Genomic DNA, 20,877 nt, shown 5'->3' with positions numbered 1-20,877 from the left:
GGAATGAGAAGCTTGGTGAGAAGAATGAAGAAGCTCCCAAAGTCGTGGTTTGACGCCTTCTTATATCTTCTTCGATTCTATCTCATCGAGACTTGGCCAGAGCTCAGACCGGATAACCCCCGAGGCCAAAAAGATGAAAGGTTCATTGCAGCCGGCCATGCTACACGTAGATTGCCTTGGCACCTGTCAAGTTCCCACAACCTGTGCGGTTGTCGGATGCTGAATATTGACTGAGATAGGGTCGCCGCAGCAAGGCGAGTCTGAGATTGATGAAAGCCAGGCACCGGACCACTAAGAGTCGACACGGCGGTGGGGTTCCGGCGTCAACGGTCGAGACATTCTCAGGGACAAACACTACTTTTGACTTAGCGCTACTCGGAGAGGAAAGTCGAAATGATACCAGAACGACCCCGATGGATATTAACTACTTACCTTAGCGGGCGAGTGGAGCTGCAAGCGCCGGTGCTCTGGCGGCAAGTCTGCGACAGAGCAAGTTTCAACGGCGAGCCAAGCTGCTCCAGGTCCGCCCTGCCAAGAAATGCCATTTCTAAAGAGTCGCAGAATGTGTGGACCAACCGGGTATTGAACCGTCTAAGCAAGGAAGCTCCGACTTCACAAAGTTGTAGGAAAGCTTGGAGGATGAAGCGAGAGGGCGGGTTGGTGATGATGGTGATGATGATGGTGATGGTGTGCTGACTGCTGAGTCCTCTCACATGGAAGCTCTGAAGCTACACTACAAATTGGGAAGCCACGTGCCATGCTGCCCTACCGACCGATACTCTTAGGAAGCTTGTACCAATCTCGACTTTACAACACTCTCCCCTCATTACTTTAGATCAAGAATCTCTCAAATACCAATCAACCTTGATTCTATCATCACAAACTTACTTCTTACTGGAATAACGGTGGACGGACCATGAATGAAGGCTCATGGCTCAATGGGCAGAGTATTCCGTACAGTCTAGGTTCATCCTCGGCCTGTGAGCCGGCGTTTCCACCTTCCCGACTAAATGGCGCCGTCTAGTCACATAATAATTAATTAAAGGCGCGCGATCCATCAGGTAAGTCGAGATCGAGACTTTCAATGGGAATTGCAAGGAGGACTATTTGACGCTGTCTTGGCACTAGAATCTCCTCCATATAAGACTGTATCCCGATCCCTGCGTCCCCATCATGATGTTTCACAAAGAAGCTGGAGGCTGGAATCTCAGGTCTTCTCGGATATGTTCCGCGCCCGTGCTTCTTGCCATGCAACGTCCAGCCTCATCTCTAAAGAAGGTATCATCTAGATGCTTGGGTTGTAAACTTGGGTATGAGGATAATAGCTCAGGGTCTACGGCTGAATGCAGGGTCATGCGGCATGCACGGGTTGGTAGCAGCTCGAAACGTCTGATATACAGAGTAACCACCCCTACCATGCTACTGTCGTGGGTCCGATCAGTGCCTTACCAACCCTTCTCGTCTGCATCTTCCAAGTGGACCTGAAGATGCATATTTGAAACACTTTGCGGGCCAGACATCGACCGTTGCTTAGGCTGTTGTGCTCTGTCGTCTTCATTTCGGTCAACCAAGCTTTTTCTGAACGACGTGAGGATGCTTGTTTGTTCCTGGAAGGCTGAATGTCTCATTCGCACAGTTTACCAAGGAGAATAACTGAGATAATCAAGTTCAACCCCGCAAGCTGTTTCCCTACATTGAGCTTGAATCCACAGGATTCTTAAGCGCCGGACATCGCACAGCGGGAAATCAAAAATACTTTGGTCACCCTCTTTTGACGACTTTTTGAGCTGCATATGAGCAGGAACTGCAGACTTTTCGTACGACTATCACTTCTTATGATGACCTGCGATAGGATCGTACCTTCTGTTGTAGTTGAGATTGGGCGAAGAACAATCAAAAGCTCAATGTATGGCTCTCTGGTGCTTATATTTACATGTGCAATGACAGCCGTGCTGCACATAGTATTTCCCTCTGTAAAAATGCATTGTTTGTTCTGATCATGGTTGACAATTGTATCAGGTTGCTCTACATCCACCATGTGGTCATGCGCTCTCCGTTTGTGACACTTAAGCAAGCCGGAGTAGGGTAAGACAGTATGGACGTTCTACATATGCCCCTGCAGCTTGAGATCTTGTACACCGCGGGGCCGGCTTATAACGCATGATAACCATTGGCTCTACGGATAGAGGGTACGCTCCTAGCTTTCAGTACAAGGAGGTCGTGGGACAGACTAATACACGCTATGTTGCCGCCACACCGTTGTCCAGGCAGAGGGTGCTCTTAATCACAACTTATAGTCGCGGGTTTCGTATTGTTTTGCCTCATCTGGAAACAAGAATCTATCTCGACAACATGTCTCTACATAGTGGAGGGAATACTTCTAAGCCCTCAAGAAAGGCAGGACACCTATCATTAGCTGCTTGGTTAGTATAATATATTTTCATCAAGACATCCACTTTGTCAAGCAATGATTAGTACCTCTAGCGCTAACCGAAGGCAATATAGGATTCTCGAATCTCAACCCCAGTACTATATTACTATGCAGCGCGAGGGACTTCTGGCGAAAATGTAATAAGGAATTGGTAGAGGGGGTTCCTGCCAGATGTTTACTATTTTTCACCACGGACCTACTAGGTAACCTGACAAGCAGACCGGTTCTAGAACCCGACCAATGCAGCCTGACTATCCTACCACGCCCACGACAGCGATAGGCGCCGCCCATTTGGGGCTGGATTTAGGTGCAGCTGGCACCGGTTGGTGAGGGGCTTTCCGGGGATATGAGCTACTAGTGCGTCATGATAACAATAGACGCTCTATGATTAGCTGCACAGGGTCCCTAAAAGACCTAGTTTGCCTGCGATCTTTTCCATCTTATCATCCCCGCACGACGCAATCTAGCCCGGTAAATGTCAGGAGGACTGGCACACCGTCTGGCCTGAAGCATTTTCGCTCGTTTGCACTTTTTCTTGGCTGCGTAAGCAATTTCGATGCCTGACAGGCGATGGTGCAGTTCATTGATTCATTAGAAGCATCTTACTCGCAATTTACCCCATTGAATCCAATCTGAGACAGAGCTGGCGAAGTTCTTTCTCTTTAATCGGTCAATGTCTCCTACTACTCTCATTGCAAGAATGCTATCCTAGACTGGGACTTCGATCAGATCGGTGATAAGTGCACAAAGCGCCGATCGTGAGGTCAATTGTGTAGTACAAGCTCCTTTTCCCGGTATAGAAATAGAGCTGTGAAGTGGTTTGAACCTGAGCCCTACTACGGAGTAGTAAGCTGAGCCAGTGATGGACCTCTATCTCGGGAACATGTCATCTTGCAACTTGGAATACACTAATTTTGTATGGACTGTCCGTTCTACACCGGGAAGGGATTGCGGGATGGATGGATGATCCTCCTCGGTGAGCACACCCTCCATTATTGTTTACTCCACCTCCATGTCAGATTGGCAGGCTTGGAACTTATTGATCACTTACATACTCTTTTGAGCAGAGGATACTGGGTACCTATGTGCTAAGGAACAGTGCTTGAATCGACACTGATAGAATAGGTAGAAGTACAGTCAAGCTTAGGCAATTCCGGAGCCTTCAACTTCATGAACTGAGTTATGGTACTGTACTAGTGTACACTGCGCATGGTTGAATCCGTCTTGGTTGGCGAGAAATATTACCTACCTTCAAGGTTAGCGGGTACCGGGGATAAGTAGGTATTACCTATTGCAGTGCCCCGGCCCAGCCAGCCTCCCTTCCCGACCAATTAGAACTCGGCGGCCTAGTTACTCCGGTTCCTGGCTGTTCAATTCCTTGATTAGGATTAGTGTATTATTGTCAGTCTCACCGCCAAGGTATGAAACGGTTGATGAGTGGCAGTGGCACTGAACAGAACTCACTCGATAACCACGGACTCTGGCAGGCAGAAAGTCAGTTAGTAGACAATTCATATCACGCCTCCTCTCTCCCATTCCCTTTCTCTACCGTACCTACACATCCACACCCACATCTCACTCTCACCCTCCCCCCCCCTTCCTCCCACTGTCTCCAGGTTTGGCTTATCTACGGGGCCTTCCGTGGTCGATCACTATTCTTGTTTAGCCTCTTCTCTTAATTACTTAATTACCTATCACTTCTTGCGACCCATCTTGGGCACGACTATCTCCCAAACCTTTTCACCTCGCTAACTCCGACCATCGCTCTAATTTTCCTCCCCTTTCCCGCGGCCGCGCCTCCGCCTCCGCTCTTCCCCCCCCCCCCTACTACTACTACGACAATTGCCTTTAATCGCTCAAGCCGTCTCTCACTTCACAGAGTCATACGCTTCCTCCTTCCTCTGGTTGGCCAGAACATTCAAGTCCTACAGCAAGTCTTTTAGTCGCCCAGCCTGGTCTCATTTACGGATGCATTCGTGATACCGCTCGTTCGTCGACAATAACTGAGTGCGCCCGCCTACTGCGGCTCCAGTTTAGCCCCAGTCACTCCTTGACAATTCTACGCTCTTGGTTCCATTCAGAGTTGGACTAGGGCGTCAAGGCAAGGCTTAGCCTGGAAGCAGCCTGCGAGGCTTGTTAGGGAGGATCATCGGCGTTTCCCTCCTGGTCACCTGCGGGCTATTGTGAGGATCGAAGGATGGGATCGGCAGAGGCTGTCTCTTCACCTGCTTTTCCTTTTCTGGAACCTGTCGTAGTCGACGACGAAATGGGTAATCCCTATCAAGACACAGATATGGACTTCTTGGACTCTGCAAGGTTACAGGTTTCGTCCGAAGGCGCGGGCAGGGATTTCGATGACCTCTTCTCTCACGCTCCTTCCACCCGCCAGAGCCGCGACTCGGAGCCAACATGCTTGTCGCCATCAGAACTATCGCTGAAAAACTCCTATCAAGAACAAGATGCAATGCGACAATTCAACGTGGTCTCCGCCGAGTCCCCCGCCGAGTCTCCGGATGGCTCAACACCAAGTTCGTCTTCTGAGTCACCACGCAATCATCTTCGGAACCCGTCCGTAACGTCTTCTGCATCGGCAGTTCATAGCGAAAACACGATGATGCCCTTTGGCTACGCAACGGAGGACTGGATGAACCCGGATCTCGCGTCGGTCAAGGAGGAATCGCTTTTTGGCCTGGATCTTTCTCTTCCGAATATGGACGGCCCGTTTCACGCGGACGCAGACCTTGAATCAAGTAATAAGGCCATGGATGCAGCATTTGATTTTGAGAGTGCCGCCAGTAGCCCTAGTCCTCTGAAAGCCGAGACGACACCGCAGCCGAAATATACGAGGAAACCCAAGTCTCAATTGCGAAGTACGTCGGGCGCTTCAGCTAGGCAATCTGCGTCTCCGGTAGGTCTTCATCCTATGTTCTGCGATTGTAACGAACTGACGCCCTGATGTGCAGATTCCTGGCACGGCTTTCTTTCCTCGAAGTACCAAGGAAGCATCTCCCTTCTCAGTCTCCCGAAGTATCAGTCAGGGAAAGTCTACGCTGGGCCCATGGGGCGGTCATTCTCCGTCATCGATCTTGGAGGAAAGCTTTGGTGGTATCAACATGAATGGCTCTCCCATGAACTCGAATCTGAGTTTTGGACCAAACAGCTTTCCTTTTGGCATCAACTTCGCGCCGTCCCCTTCTCCAAGCTTCATGAAACCGGAGCCAACACAGCGTCACTTCCTGACTGTCCACCCCACATCGCTCAAGTCGCGCGTGGAGACACAGATTCCCATCAGACTGACGCTTTTCCCGTTGCCGACCGGCGTGAAGAAAGTACGACTGCCTAGTCACACAATCTCAAAACCCAAATTCTTGGCGCCGCCGACCATCGAACGTTCTCCGGAGATTGTGGAGCTTTATACAAGCCTTGTCTGTACTAGCGCAATGCAAGAACAGGACAAGCTCAAGAAAGCTTTCGCGAGAGCAAGAGGCGAATCTCGATACCGGTCCTCTAGCTCCAGCCCACGTGCTGCCGATGACACTCAGGACGAGGACAAACCATTAGATGGAGGAGAAGTTAAGATCTGTCCTGGTTGTATACAGCGTGAACGAAAACGGGCGTTCCGGAAGAAGCAAAGGAAGCCAGAGGAAGACGAACTTTTCCAGAAGGACGAGGAGAAGCGAGTCATCGTCTTTAACACCAACGAGATTAAGGACTGGACCGAGCCTTCGAAAAACGCCATACCTGGCTACGGGGATGGTCAAACCCTGAACATTCCGGCTGGGGCTATGCAGGTCGAACTGCCGATGCGAATAGCATGTTATTGCAGGCATCAGAATGAGAAGCTTGGGTTTCAGTACGACCGCCTTTCCATATTTATCATTGATTTGTTCTTGGGAACTCGGGCTGACATTTTCGATTTAGGGTAATTTTCACTGTTAAAGATCACAAAGACAATGTCATCGCTCAGGCGATCACAAACTCAATCATGATCACGGACGACCACAAAACCCATGCTCCTCCAGCTCCGCCAGCTCCTGGTCCCTCACCCTCTTTGCCGGATGGAACCCAATTGCCAGGCGTTGGGGTCTTTCCCTCGAGTCCTAGTGTGGAGACAGGCAAAGCGCCAGCTTCTACACAGCAGTCGAATCAAACGGCTTCAGCGACCGACTTACAGGGACTCCAGCAACGTTTCAATTCGCAGTATCAGTTGCCTTCTAGCTCGTTTTCAATTTATCAGTCGTCAGCCAATGGCACAACTTCAAATTCGCAAACACCGCGCAGTCTCTCGAGGCAGACCTCGCCGAATGACTTTCAAGGCCCAATGAGCAAGAGACGCAAGCATAGTAACTCGGGAAGACTTCCCTCAGAGCTTACCATGACCAAGTTAGAGAATACGCAGCCATCAGCTAACACTTCCAACTCCACGGCGCCCAGTACCGAACCACAGTTCTCAGGGGCCCGCGGATTTGCGTCACCAGTGGAAAGGCCTTTTGTGACCTCTGCCGCCATGTCCAGCCAATTCCCCAATAGCCCTCCAACGCCGAACAGTGGGGACAACAATCCCTTCCTGAGTGTACACCCACAAAGCTTGGACAGTTTTATTCAGCAGCAGCTAATGTCTGCACCAAACTCCGCTCAGCCCAGTCGTCCCGGTACTCCAGGCGGCTCTAGGAACAACTTTCACGACCAGTCTTTCAATTTGTCACTCGGTCCAAACACGTCTGCTCCCATGTGGCCACCGCTCAGTAATGCCGGAAACCGGCTGCCCTCAGTCATCCACAAGGTCGTTCCCGCCGAGGGTTCCATCACTGGAGGCACTGAAGTTACTCTGCTGGGAAGCGGCTTCTACCCTGGCATGGAAGTTGTATTCGGTGACACCCTTGCCACTACCACCACATTCTGGGGCGACAAGTGTCTCAATTGCTTGACCCCTCCTGCACTGCAGCCTGGAATGGTGCCAGTGGTGTTCAAGCACGAACATCCCACATTTGGTCAAATTCAGACGCCTCAACCTCTGATGCCGAAGCAGCAGCAATTTTTCCGTTATGTGGATGACCGTGAGCTGCAGATGTACCGACTAGCTCTCGGAATCCTGGGACAGAAGCTCGGCAGTCAAGCAGATGCGTTCCAAACGGCCCAGCAGATCATGGGTAGTGATATGAAGAGTGTTTTCAATGTTCCCCAGGATTTCCAAGGAAACTCGAGTGGACATCAGCGACAAGTGCCTGGGTATGAATCGCAGGGTAAATTGAGCGATCTTGATTCGAAGATGTTGACTTATCTCGAATTTGTCGACCTCGACGATAGCCCTCGTCCACCCAGGTACAACTCTCGCTCGGCGACAGGCCAGACGCTGCTCCATTTTGCGTCGTCCCTGGGACTCACGAGATTTGTTGCTGGACTCCTTGCACGAGGTGCCACCCCCGATGTGCAAGACAATTCGGGAAATACCCCGATGCATCTGGCAGCTTTGAGCGGCCATGCACACATTGTCCAGCGGCTGCGCCTTGCGGGGGCCGAGACCACTGCTCGCAGCATACGGGGATATACACCCGCAGATTTGGCGACTACATTACCCGCGCATCAAGCTGCCCTCATTCCTGCCCGCCACCGCTCACGCAGCGTTGGCTCACTGTCATCTTCACGCCGCAGACACAGTTCTGCGTCCTTGCATTCCCTTTGGGAATCCTCATCAGCATCAGGCTCCTTTGGTCATGCTGTAGATGACTCTGACGACGAGGATGATGAAGAGGATGAGATTGAGTTCACCATGTCGCGGCGGTCCAGTCTGCATCATGATCGACCAGGGCCAGTCCCTGCGCCTGAACAGCCACCTCAAGCGGAGGATACGAGGCCATTCTCTCCCCCAGCTGCTCTACTTGCTTGGCGCAATCAACTCCAGACTCAAATCAACCAGTTCCAGCAAAGTGTGGCCAACGCCTTTCCCAACCTACCTGCTCTGCCGCCGATGCCTGCCTTACCTGACTATCAGGCCATGCGTCGCATCACCAATCTAGTCCCGCACAGGCCAAGTACTTCACGCTCGTCTAAGGATGGCTGGTGGGATATGCTTACCGGCAACTCGGCTCCCGACAATTCAGCACCAACCACGGCGGAGCTACCCTCTTATGAGGAGCTTTACCCACACCAAGAGAACCAGGTCGGAGAGGATGAAGCGGCACGTCTAAAGAAGGCCAGCATGTTACAAGCGGCTACAGAGGCTGCCCTTGACCAGCATTTCGAGGCTCAGGCGAGCACCTCAGAGGCTGTTCTGACCAAAGCGGACAGCGAAGAGCTCAAAGACATTCGGATTGGTCGCAACGTGATCTCCCGCGAACAGCAGAAACATCTCCGAGAGCAGCAGGCACGGAGGATGAAGGGTCTTGGAAATGATCGCAACCTTTACTTCATCTGGGTAAGTCTCAACCTTGCATTTCTCTCTTTTTTTCCATCGCTTATTGTCTTTAGATCCCTCTCCTACTTCTGGTGATCGGTGCCTGGGTCCGTAGCTACGTTCCGGGAATTTGGGAAGGAATCTACAGCGGCTACGAATTTCTCAGAGCTCGCTATGCGCAGCACGTTCTTGAAGTCGGTTCTTGAACGATTTCACACCACCATCCTTACACTAACATCTTTTTGACTTATTTCTTACCCTTCATTTGAGCTGGGGCGTTACGTCCACTGGACTGGTACTATAACGGGCATTTGTCAATCCTTGTTTACTTGCGTGTGTGATGTTTTTATAATGACTGGATATGATGGGTCTATTTCTATTCCACCTGGTTGTTCCTGATGCCTTGTTCATCATATTCACATATTCACAAGCCTTGTCGTTTTACATCGGCCCTGTACAGAGACATTAGTTTTTTTGGGCGATTTTTACTCATTCATTTATAGATGTAATGGAATACAATGATGCATAACAATTACTTGAAGATGATATAGACGTATGTATAAGGACTTGGGCCCTGGAATGCCAAGAGATGCCGGCTGGGGAACCAAAAGGCGGTCTTGCGGCCAACATCCGCCCCCCATCATCATCATCATCATCACCATCACACTTCCTGTCCGATCATTGCATCCAATTCCTCTTTCCTTCCCCCGCACCCCCGTTTGAGAAAGGGGGATTGAAAATCTTCAACTCCTTAGCTGCCCAGGCGGTATGCTATTTACAACCCGCTTACCTTTGTCCGAATAGTGCTAGGGACACCATGGACCCATCACCGCAGGGGGGCTCGAGCAGTGTCACCGGTAAATAAGCCCCGTTTCCCGCTCGAAGTACTTGTGCTACACGCTGCTCACTTCTCACCTCGCTGTTGCTTGCCAGTCGAGTATACCGATCCCTCCGGGCTCTTCCCCGACGTCCAGTCTGTTCTCGCAGAAAAGCTCCCGCTCAAGAATCTCCACTGGAAATCACCAACTCGCCCCGTTCGATCCATCGAGTCCCTCCGAATCGGATTCGTTCCCGCCCAGCATGAAGCGGACGAGCAAAAGACCTCCACCGATACGACCGGCACCGCAGTGACACATCGCCGGCACCAAATCCCTGGCCTGCGACAAACGCCCTACCTGAAGATCTTCCTTCTCCGATGCGACGACAACGACACTTACAAAGCTACGGCGCGGAGGGCGCTGCGTGATTGGATCAAGTCTCACGCCTCCACCTCGCTATCCAACACCACCACAACCAGCCAAGAGAAGCACGATGCCTTCGATTGGCTCATCCTACACGTCGTGCAGGATGGGGAGAGCGCCGAGAAAGTCGCCCCAGCCTCGAAATGGGGACGCACCACTACCACGGTCTTGGAGAAGGTCCGGGCGGACTTCAATGGCGCATCCAAGTCCGCCGTGGATCGCGTGGCGCAGATCCGTCTGCCTAAGCCAGGAAGCGTCGTCAAGCCGCCGGAGCTGGCTGATCAGGTCGAGGATATCGTGGAGAAGATGAAGAACGCGATTCTGTCGGCGTTTGACCTCCGCGTGGCACAGTATGAGGAGGATATCAAGGAGAAGGACTCGCAGCGCAGCTTGCCCGGATGGAACTTCTGCACTTTCTTCATACTGAAAGAGGGACTCGCGAGGGGCTTCGAGAATGTTGGGTTATTTGACGACGCCCTGCTGGGGTACGATGAACTCGCCGTTGGCTTGGATACCGCAATCCATGAGCAATTGGAGGGCACCGGGGAACAGCATGGCAGTGCTTTCCTTACCCACAGCAAGGACTGGCAGGAGACGGCAAAACAGGCACTGGAGTCGGCGGGTGACGCTGTGCCAAAGGATGAAGATCCGGCTGAGCCAGAACCAGTACCCAACCTTGAGTCCGGGGACTTTCCTATCGACTCCAACAAGAAGCCCTATCGGGAGATGATTTTGGCCAGCAACATCTCGATTTTTGACTTCCGCACATATGTTTTCTCCCGGCAGGTCACTTTGCTTCTCCGGGCAGCCAGGGCGCCATCTTTGGCCGGTCTCGAAGCGCATGGGAACAAGAAGCAGGTGAAGAAAGCCACGAAGGCTGAGAACTTGATGCTGCTTTCTCAGGTCTGCGACAGGGCAAATGAGTTTATTAGTCTCGCGGCACGAACACTGAGGTCTGATCTTCACACGGGCTTGGCTGAGGTGGACCACAGTGCCGCAAAGCAAGAGGTGATCGACAATATGGTGTCGTCGTGGGTTTATGCTGCTGCTTCTCAGATTCTCTCTCAGACCTTCACGCCAGCTTTGACTCTTCCGGAGACTACCTGCCACGTCGCGAACAGGGAAGCAGGGGCTTCTAGTTCCGCTGAAGCCACAGGGGAACTTCCTAAACGTACTAGCTCGCTCATGAACTCTTCTGCCGCTCGTTCTTCTCGCCCTGGAACATCGGAGGTCATGTCATCCGAGAGCCTCTCGGTTTATGCTCGACCGGGCTTGGAGGTCCCGAAACCTACCCCCAAAACCGGTTCCGAGCAGTTGGCTTCCGGGAGGGGAGACCTATACCTCATGGCTCGACGAGCCTTGGAAGGAGTATCTGGCAGATACGGCTGGAAAGAGAAGTGGAATGAAGATCGCTTACTATTCGATGATGAGAACAATGCAGAAAACGACATGGCGGAGGTCAGCCTGGATGATGAATCGCCGGAATCCACGAAAGACGCGCCGGAGCCAAGATATCTGTGTGGCATCGCTCTTCCGGGACTGAGAATCGCGCTTCGCTCAAGGAGAGCTTTTCGAACGCATTTCGAGGACCTGACAGACCAGATGTATCGGCACCATATTGCTGCTAATCGCACCAACTCAGCCCACGCCGCACTCGCCGATATGGCCCTCCTACGGTATCGGCTAAGTGACTATGGCGCGGCTGCTTCATACTTCCACCAGTTGACTCCGTTCTATGGCAACAAGCATTGGGCCGTTTTGGAGGGCGTCATGCTGGAGATGTACGCACGTTGCCTGAAAGAGCTGGAACGTAGCGAGGAATATGTGCGCACTATTCTTCGCCTTCTCGCCAAGTTTGCCGCTTGGACAGAGTCGAACCTGTCAAGCCGTCAGAAGACTCTAGATGCCTCGCACATCTTCGCTGAGAATGCTTTGGTCTCTGAATATGTTGATGAGCTTTTCAAGGCCTCCGGGGCCTTGAACAAAGAAGTGTTTGCACCAATGACCGATTTCTTTGGTGACCTCAAAGTCCAGCCGACCATTATCCATTATGGAGACAGGGATGGGTTTCAGTTACAGCTTGCCTTGAGGTTTCTGCTCGGCAAGCGGATTGAAATCAATTCGCTCAAGTTGCGGCTAGTCAGCGCCCTTGGACCTCAGAGCAATGAGCACTGTTTAGAGATGCCGACAGGGATGACCATCAAGTCATCCTCGACGAAGGTGCTTGTAGATTCAGCGGTGAGTATAATTTAATCATGTCCCGCTCTCAATCTAGGATGCTGACCATGAAAAGGTTTCGCTTCAAGGGAAATACTTTGTGGACCGCATCGAGATACGTGTGAGGAACCTCATCTTTACATTAGCGGGTGGAAGAAACGCAACCCTGCCCATTGGGTTTAGAGAAGCAATAGAGGCAGAAGAGGAAGACAGCCGCCCATACATTTATTGCTTTCCACCACCGGACGGCCTGCAGGCAAGGATCGTTTCCCCGCATCTTGTCAACCTGCAAGAAATGCGGACGCTGGAGCTGGAACTCAACAGCGGATGGAACGATATCAAAACAGGCACCCTGCGTGTTAGGCCAGCCACTGCTGGTCTGCGACTGAGAATCGCAGAGGCGGAGTTGGTCGAAGGCGAGATTCAAATCAAAGCCAACAGCGATTCAGGCACCATTGAGTTCAACGAACTGAAGCCGAAATCATTTGTTCGACTCCGGATCCCTTATACGGTGGAGGAGCATCATCCGATCTTGTCTGCAAGGGCAGAGGTGACCTATGAAACGGGCAGTGGGTCGTTTTCGTACTCTTCCATTCACAAAATCAATTCAGGTTTGCCAATCAGCGTCAACGTGCAGGATATTTTCAAGAACGACGTGCTGTTTTCCCGGTTTACAATCAGCCCGGCCTTGATGATCCCTCTTCGAATCTTGCGATGCAACATTCCTAGTTCGAATGCCTACGAGGTGCAATCAAGCATTGGTGACTCTGTGGCGCTAGATGTATTTCCCAAGCAGCCCGCCTCCTTGATATACAAAATCCGGCGGAAGCAGGACAATGTCTCCTCCCCTGGTTCCAGACGCTCACTCCGGCTGAGTGTGGATTTCACATGCGTGGATGATGAGTGCATGGATGCCGTGGAAAAGGCATTCCACTCTAGCATCATGGCTAGTGAATTCCACCCATACAGCACGTTACTTACGGCCCATATTGTTGATGCGTTCCGCACCCAATTGTCAACCTCCGACATGGAGATCGTTGGCCTGGTGCGAGAGGTGGAAACGTTGGGGTATGCGAATGCTCGATGGGAAGGATTACTGGGCGCGCTGAAGGAGCCACTGGACGGACTGAAAACGTGGCTCAAGGATTGGCACAAGGTGAGAAGTAGCCAGCGCATTAGCCGTGCTTCCCTCGCACTCAAGTATACTGACAAACGCACAGAACCACCCGGTGATTCGTCTCCCAGCATCGCCCACTGTGCCTAATAGACACATTGTCATTCCGGTTGACATTCCTGAAATCCCAGTTGTCCATACAGCCGAGCTTCGCCTCACCAATCTGACGGGCCAACATCGACACGCCGCAGTTGGGCAAATGATCGCCGCCGAACTCACTATCCATCACACTCGGCGCTGGTGCTCAGCTGAACAACGTGAACAGGCCAGTGGATCGCTCGAATTTACATATGAGCTTCATGCCAACCCCGACTCGTGGTTGATTGGCGGTCGACGTCGCGGAAACTTTACCGCCGAAGAGGGGGAGACTAAGACATTTGCGATCATGCTCCTACCCCAGAAGGCTGGCCACCTTCTTCTTCCCGGGCTAGAGATTAGAAGCTTTGTACCACCACCGCCCTCGTCGTCGGGAGCCCCGCCGCCACCGATTACCCCTAAGCTGCAGCCCTCGACTGGAGGGGCGGCGGCGGCGGCAGCAGCAGCAGCAGCAGCAGATCCCGGGCCAGCCACGAGCGGGCAGCTACAACGACGACCCATTCCTTGTGAGGTAGATTACCGTAACCACGGGGAGACGGTGTTGGTGCTACCGGATCTGCGGACGACGACGGTGAGCCTTTCCCTATCGGGCGGCAGCCATGGCGGAGCATGGTTGGTTGATTCCGAGCGACTCCATCAATCTGCAAAGAGTACGAGTGCATAGACTTCAACAACAACTTGCAGATGATTTTTAGAAGGGGGGTTCCTGGCCTTATGATTCGTCTGTACAAACATATATAGATAGATACCTACATACATACATATATCCAAGGACAGGATCGCCGCCTTCAGCTTAAGATACTCAGTAGATATTATCGTTGGTATGTCAAGAGCAGCAGCATGCATAGTTACTCGGCGCGGTTGAACCCCAAGGTTCGAAAATTTCACACCCAGCAAAACAGGTATCCTCCAAATTACAGCCGGGAACACAAAAAAAACCACGACCACGCCAATGTTCAAACTAAAAAAATACAGTTTAGCACCCCCGAGAGCGCCGCCGCCGCCGCGCGCCCCTCTTTCCCCATCAAATCAGCACCACGCAATCGAATGACAAGCGGCCACCCATTCGTCGTAAGTGATTTGCTTTTCAAGGTTGGCATTCTTTCCCTTCCCGATCCAACCACCTCCCGGGAAGTCAGCCCCACCAGCCTGGCCGGGGAGGGATGGATCTCAACAAAATCGATGGTGTGCCCCAACAGAAGTCTTTGACATGCAGGGATTTTTTTCCTTTTTTTCAACTTACTCGAGCACGGCTACACATGACTAGTGTTTGTTCGGTATAGAGGAGTTCCGGACTCAGGTCATTTCGGCTTCATTTAATTTACTCTGTAGGAGTTTTTGGGGCTGGATTAAATTGATCTGATGATCTTGGGATGCGTAGGTAGTTTACATATACTCATACCGTAGTAGTAGTGAAGTTGTTGGGAGGTGATATTATCGGCAGTCAGCCCATCGTTCGCAGCATGTTGAACACAGCACTGTAGACAAAGCTCAGTCAGCTCTTATCACATGTGCTGCTCTTCTTGGTACTCCTGTCTGTAAAGTGTTGTGTACTGTCCTCCGTACACTGTACTCAGGAGAAGCCGTTCGCATCGACGGTGGCAAGACGCAGAGAGGACTCTCGAGTCGGGAGCTCCAGGCTCGAGGAGCGGCAATCTTCTCCTCGGCTGGGGCCAATCAGCAGTCTGGTAGATCAGGTTTCTCGCTGACAGTGGTGGAAGCCAAATGGAAGCGCGAGGTGATCCACTTTTCGAGCTGACTGGTCCGTAGTTCTTCAGAATCTTTCCAGTGTGTCTTTTGCTGGCCCGGTCGGCGATGTTTGTCTCAGTTAGTTGCATTACATGCTCAAAGTATGAGTATGAGTATGAGTAGTGAGCACCCTTTGTACAGAGAAGAATGCGAGGTGGATTACATGGTAGTTGGGGTTTCGCTATCCGATCAAGAAAGAGTCGAGACTGAGCCGGGTCGATCTGAGCTGAGCATGAGTCGTGCTGAGATGAGATTGGCAGAGAGTCAGAGACTGAATGATGATCATGGCCATGGGGAAGATGACCACTGCTACCAGGGAAAGTCGGGATGGGTTTTCCGAGTGGCATGTGAAATGGGGGTCCCTTGTTGGGGCCAGGCCTGATCAGTTTGATAAGCCTACAACCGCATCATCTCCGGTTGATTATTTCTCCACTCCCTCCCTTCTCCCTTTATTCAGGTGTCTGTTTCAAGATGACAACTTCACAAACCAAAGCTCGGATCATGGAAGACCAATCAAACTGATGGCAATGCCACTCAAGAGAGATATGGCCTTTGAGCTAGTGGTGGCGGGTGCTTTGCTGAAGCTGAACAAAAAGAAAACAAAAAAGACAAAAAAAGATGGCGCCAAGATTGTTGAGAAGCCAAAGTTCTGCAGGAGGATGTTCATTGGACCCGGTGGGGCGGTGAAGAGTCCACTCCCCTCCCCGGTTCTCGGTCCCTGGTAACGCAACGAACCATCAGTCGTATTTTTGCAACTTGTAATCTTGCAGATGCCGGCCGGCCACATGGAAAATCCCCTCGATCAGTGGTGAACACCCCAACCTCCACATCACACGGCGACTGTATGGGGCGCTTGCGGTGAAGGAAAACACCTGCAGAGGCGAGAATGGAGAACATCCCCCAAAAGGACAGCTTCAGCCACCGCCAGTCGTACGACCATTAGTCAGGACTCAGACTTTTCTCGCTCTAACTACTCAGCCTTATCGGACCCGAGGTGGCGAGAGCTCTCTCTCTCTCTCCCATATCAACCACCTCGGCGTATAGTACTCCGTACAGTAAGTAGCACTGGGCTCGTGGCTGTGGTCATCAGAGACAGAGAGTCAAAGATCAGATCAGACCTGTGAGGCGCGGCGCGCTCATCACAGTAGGCCATGCATCTCCATGCATCTAAGCATGCACCCTTGAACCTAGATCCAGCCGGCACAGCCAGAATGATAGGCTCAGCTCCAACCTCGGCATTCGTGCACAAACAAGATTGTAAAGATCGACTTTCAGCAAATCCTTGTGAGTGAGCAGCAGTCCAATGTGCCGTCTTGGACGATAATCCTAAGTGATGGGGCCAAGATGAAAGTGCACGGAGCAATCCAAGGCAAATTTGGCGATCGAGCTGAGAGCGAGATTGCAAAATACCAGCGGTGGTAACGGGCAAGATGGACTCCCAACCAATCTGGCCAATCCCGATTGTCCCAACTGATGCAAAAATTTCGAGCGGGAGATCCCCCGTACCACCGTGTTACAAGGGCCAGGGGGCGGCGATTGTTCTGTTCGGTTCGGTTCTGGATGCTGGCAAAAAAGAAGTCAGATTATTTTTCTCTCACTCAAAAAGAAAAAGATTGTTGTCTCTTGCCTCCCTTTTTGTACTTCCCTTTTGCAAATTACCTTTTCTTTTTGCCTTCTTCCCTTCGCTTTCCCCCGATTGTTTTTTTCTTTCTTTCTTTTTTTTTTTTCCCTTCCACGCTCCCTGGTTCGCCGCGCTCCCCTCCTCCCTCCCCCGGGTTCTGTGTTGAACACCTTATTATCACGCCTTATTCTTCCTCCTCTTTCTCACCTTCTTCCTTCTATCGTTCTTCTTTCCCTCTATCGTTCTTCTTTCCCTCCTCACACTCCTCTTCTCCTCATTCCATCCCCCCTCCCCCCTAAGTAGACAAAAGGCTTTCCTGAGGTGGTCAGTCAGGCTCCTCTCACTGCCCCCTGCCTTGTTGTCAATTCCCCGACCTGGTCGCTTTTCATTGTGTGGGAACCCCTTCCGTCCATTGCATCTCGGCTCTCATATCCTCCGAGCACTGCTTTGATCAATTGGTGAGTGAGAGATATGAATTTCTTGGTGGCCTGTTCTCGGGAATGTGATAAAGTCACAAGGGTCACCACGCATCGGATCGCTGGCTTTGCTAACCTCCTGTTGAAGCCCTAGTCTTCCCCTCGTATAGAGCTCGCAGATTCACCACCGGAAAGCAAAGTCAGAATGTCCTCCACGGCTCTCCCCAAGCGCGTTGCGCTGCACCGCAACCCCACCACCGACTCCTCGGTGGCCAGCTCCATCGCCCCTTCCCCGATGGACAGCCCTCGCCAGTCTCCTTCGACCACCTCCCTGTCCTCGCTGGCCTCCGAGGCGGAGGCTCGCAGCAAGATGCTGGACACCTATGGCAATGAATTCAAGATCCCTGATTTCACCATCAAGCAGCTCCGTGATGCCATCCCCGCCCACTGCTATGAGCGCAAGGCCTTGACCAGTCTGTCCTATGTCGCCCGCGACTTGTTCTGCCTGGCCACCGTCTTCTATGTCTTCCACAACTATGTGACCCCGGAGAACATCCCCTCCACGCCCATCCGTACCGCATTGTGGGCCCTCTACACCGTCGTGCAGGGTCTGCTCGGAACCGGTGTCTGGGTCCTGGCTCACGAGTGTGGACACCAGGCTTTCTCCCCGTCTAAGGTTCTGAACGACACCGTTGGTTGGGTCTTGCACTCGGCTCTCCTGGTGCCCTACTTCTCCTGGAAGATCTCCCACGGAAAGCACCACAAGGCCACTGGCAACCTTGCCCGCGACATGGTCTTCGTCCCCAAGACCCGCTCGGAGTTTGCTACTCGCGTCGGCCGGGCCGTCCACGAACTGAATGAGCTGATGGAGGAGACCCCCATCCTGACTGCTCTCAACCTGGTTCTCCAGCAGCTGTTCGGATGGCCCATGTACCTCCTCACCAACGTCACCGGCCACAACAACCACGAGCGCCAGCCCGAGGGTCGCGGCAAGGGCAAGAAGAACGGCTACTTCGGTGGTGTCAACCACTTCAATCCTTCCAGCCCTCTGTACGAGGCCAAGGATGCCAAGCTCATTTTCCTGAGTGACCTCGGTCTTGCCATCACCGGAACCGTTCTGTACCTGGTTGGCTCCAAGTTTGGCTGGATGAACCTTCTGGTTTGGTACGGCATTCCCTACCTCTGGGTGAACCACTGGCTCGGTAAGTTCTCACTTCCCTGTTTTTCTTGGTTAGATGACCGCTAACCTCAACCGCTAGTTGCCATCACCTACCTCCAGCACACTGATCCCACTCTCCCCCACTACCACCCTGATGTCTGGAACTTCGTCCGTGGTGCTGGCGCCACCATCGACCGTGACTTCGGCTTCGTTGGCCGTCACATCTTCCACGGCATCATCGAGACCCACGTTCTCCACCACTATGTCAGCACAATCCCCTTCTACAACGCTGATGAGGCTAGCGAGGCCATCCAGAAGGTCATGGGCAACCACTACCGTACCGAGGCCCACACCGGATGGACTGGTTTCTTCAAGGCCCTCTGGACCAGCTCCCGTATCTGCCAGTGGGTTGAGCCCACCGAGGGCGCTGAGGGCGAGAGTGCCGGTGTCATGTTCTACCGTAACACCAACGGTATCGGTGTCCCCCCCGCCAAGGTTGCCCAATAGATCTGTTCTCGGTCGATACATAGAACGCGCGTCGGTTTTTTCCCCTCGACTCTCCCGATTAAGGGGGTTGTGTTATTTCTGTCTTGTTCAAATTTTTTTTCCGTGGTGCTCTCGCAGGATCGAATTGGCCACGACATGATCAGCACTCGTCATAGAGCATCTGCTGCGAGTTGATCGATCGGCATTCGAGCGCTGAAGGCGTATATGGAGTGGAAGTGGGAGCAAGCGGGGTCGGGTTAATTGTGATTGTTGGATTGTTGTAAAGAAAACACAAAAGCAAAAACACCCATTCTTTCTCAACTGGCCGTTTATCAATATCTTGGGAGCCATTTCCCTACTTTTTATTACCTTCCAGATGTCCTCATCACTCATCATCTCGTGTATGACTTCTGAGCTCAATAGAATAATGTCTGCATCGTTCAATGTTTAGCATATTTATCCGCCGTGTTAACGCTTCGTCCGTCATGAACCGCTCCGAGCTCCAGGTCGCACAATGGTGTCCGTCGTTGCATATGACATGGAAATAATCAAACCAACATTTTCCGAGCAAAAGTTCCGTTACTCAGTAGGAGAAGTAGTAGAGTGGAGACCTGATCAAGTTTATCGACATGACATGGATGACATGGCCTGGCATTCTAGACCGGCACAGCCCTGCAGATTTCTGACCCAGAGTCCTCAGCGGGGCCAAAGAATAGTAGACCAAAGTCTGGGTCGCGGGGGTTCCGCAAGAAAGAAAGCTGGGGGGTGGATGAAGGGAGGGAGAGGAGGGGGGGGGGAGGTATAAGGGTCTTCTTGGGACGAAATCCTTTATTCCTTTAAAAATAAAAATAAAAATAAAAATAAACGTTCCCCCCGTCCGCGGGCTTCCGCCCGTGCCGGATACTCTGGAGAGGGGTGCGGCGCTAGTCCGAAATAAGCGTGGGCATGAGGCATGAGTACTGGAGGTGTATAAGTGTGCACAGCATATACAGTACTACAGTGCCTGGATTTAAGAAGTCTAGGTCTGCTTCTTGGTTGGGGTTGGGGTTTATTGTTGTGTACCATAGTTGTGGTTGTTTATATGAGGGGATAATCAACGAGTATGTGGATACTCAATAGGTATAGGGTGTAGCGCTCTGGATCATGCGTCTGTAGTCTTTGAATATGTGAGGTTCAGTATGAACAGGAGGTATCTATATACTGTGATGCTGTCGCCTGGGTCCGATAATGTACTTGTTATGAAGAACATCCCCGGATCCCCCCCTTCCAGATCTCGAACTCGACTTCTTCTTGGGTGGATGGTTGTTGGAGCTGCGGGGGTGATTGGTCTTCTTCGGTCGGGTGATGGGTGCTGCCTCCTCCTCCTCCTTCTCCTGTGTCTTTTCGACCTCCGGTCCATGGAGCGAAAACTACCTTGAAGGCTCGGCGGATGGTTTGCGGGGTTGTGCGTTGCGTTGAGCGGGGGAGGAGGTGGTGGTGGTGGGTTGTTGAAGGATTCGTGGTGGCTGAGAATGGTGCAGTTGGGGCTTGAGGACTTGTTGGGGCGGGTGATGGGGATTCTGATTGCTGCGTGTCTGGTGGGGGGTTGGCTTTTTGGGGAGAGGAGGATGGAGTAGGATTGGGGATTGTGGTTGCTGGTTGCTCATCAGTAGCAGCAGCAGCAGTAGCAGCACCGCTGAACTTCACTGCTGCATCATCTGATGGCTCGAGTTCTTCGGGGTCAGAATCGGAATTGGCGATTTCTGCCTTCTGTTCTTCTTCCTGGCTTGTGCTTGTTGCTGCTGCTGAGGTTGTGGTGGTGGTGGTGGTGATATCCAACAAAGCTCCCTCGTGCTCACCCTTTATGTTGGTGGGCCCAATAATCTGATCAGGGGCTTTGATTGCCTGCGAGGC

The 20,877-nt window shown here is 52.1% G+C and overlaps 4 protein-coding genes across 4 annotated transcripts; 3 read left to right on the top strand and 1 right to left on the bottom strand.

Annotated features, from left to right (window-relative positions):
* Positions 1-4,267: 4,267 nt before the first annotated feature.
* On the top strand, positions 4,268-9,355 carry BO66DRAFT_418508 (putative membrane-tethered transcription factor (SPT23)). Its single transcript, XM_025649748.1, has 4 exons — positions 4,268-5,339; positions 5,395-6,284; positions 6,353-8,846; positions 8,900-9,355. The coding sequence occupies exons 1-4, from the start codon at positions 4,629-4,631 to the stop codon at positions 9,029-9,031; spliced, it is 4,227 nt and encodes a 1,408-aa protein (XP_025506866.1). The 5' UTR covers positions 4,268-4,628; the 3' UTR covers positions 9,032-9,355.
* A 132-nt stretch (positions 9,356-9,487) lies between these two features.
* On the top strand, positions 9,488-14,322 carry BO66DRAFT_469247 (putative TMEM1 family protein). The gene is made up of 4 exons (XM_025652714.1): positions 9,488-9,682; positions 9,759-12,304; positions 12,360-13,439; positions 13,504-14,322. The coding sequence occupies exons 1-4, from the start codon at positions 9,643-9,645 to the stop codon at positions 14,215-14,217; spliced, it is 4,380 nt and encodes a 1,459-aa protein (XP_025506865.1). The 5' UTR covers positions 9,488-9,642; the 3' UTR covers positions 14,218-14,322.
* A 458-nt stretch (positions 14,323-14,780) lies between these two features.
* Positions 14,781-15,807, bottom strand: BO66DRAFT_253415 (uncharacterized protein). The gene has a single exon (XM_025642983.1). It carries the CDS (start codon positions 15,647-15,649, stop codon positions 15,059-15,061), a length of 591 nt encoding a protein of 196 aa, XP_025506864.1. The 5' UTR covers positions 15,650-15,807; the 3' UTR covers positions 14,781-15,058.
* Positions 15,808-17,544: 1,737 nt separating this feature from the next.
* Positions 17,545-19,005, top strand: BO66DRAFT_316297 (oleate delta-12 desaturase odeA; the record flags this gene model as incomplete). The annotated part of the gene is made up of 2 exons (XM_025643503.1): positions 17,545-18,541; positions 18,599-19,005. 2 exons carry the CDS (start codon positions 17,545-17,547, stop codon positions 19,003-19,005), a joined length of 1,404 nt encoding a protein of 467 aa, XP_025506863.1.
* Between the last annotated feature and the right edge of the window lie 1,872 nt (positions 19,006-20,877).

This window comes from Aspergillus aculeatinus (genome assembly GCF_003184765.1).
Source record: "Aspergillus aculeatinus CBS 121060 unplaced genomic scaffold BO66scaffold_9, whole genome shotgun sequence".
NCBI classification, from domain to species: domain Eukaryota; kingdom Fungi; phylum Ascomycota; class Eurotiomycetes; order Eurotiales; family Aspergillaceae; genus Aspergillus; species Aspergillus aculeatinus.
Note: the sequence above shows the minus strand (reverse complement) of the source record. Positions and strands in the feature narration are given on the sequence as shown.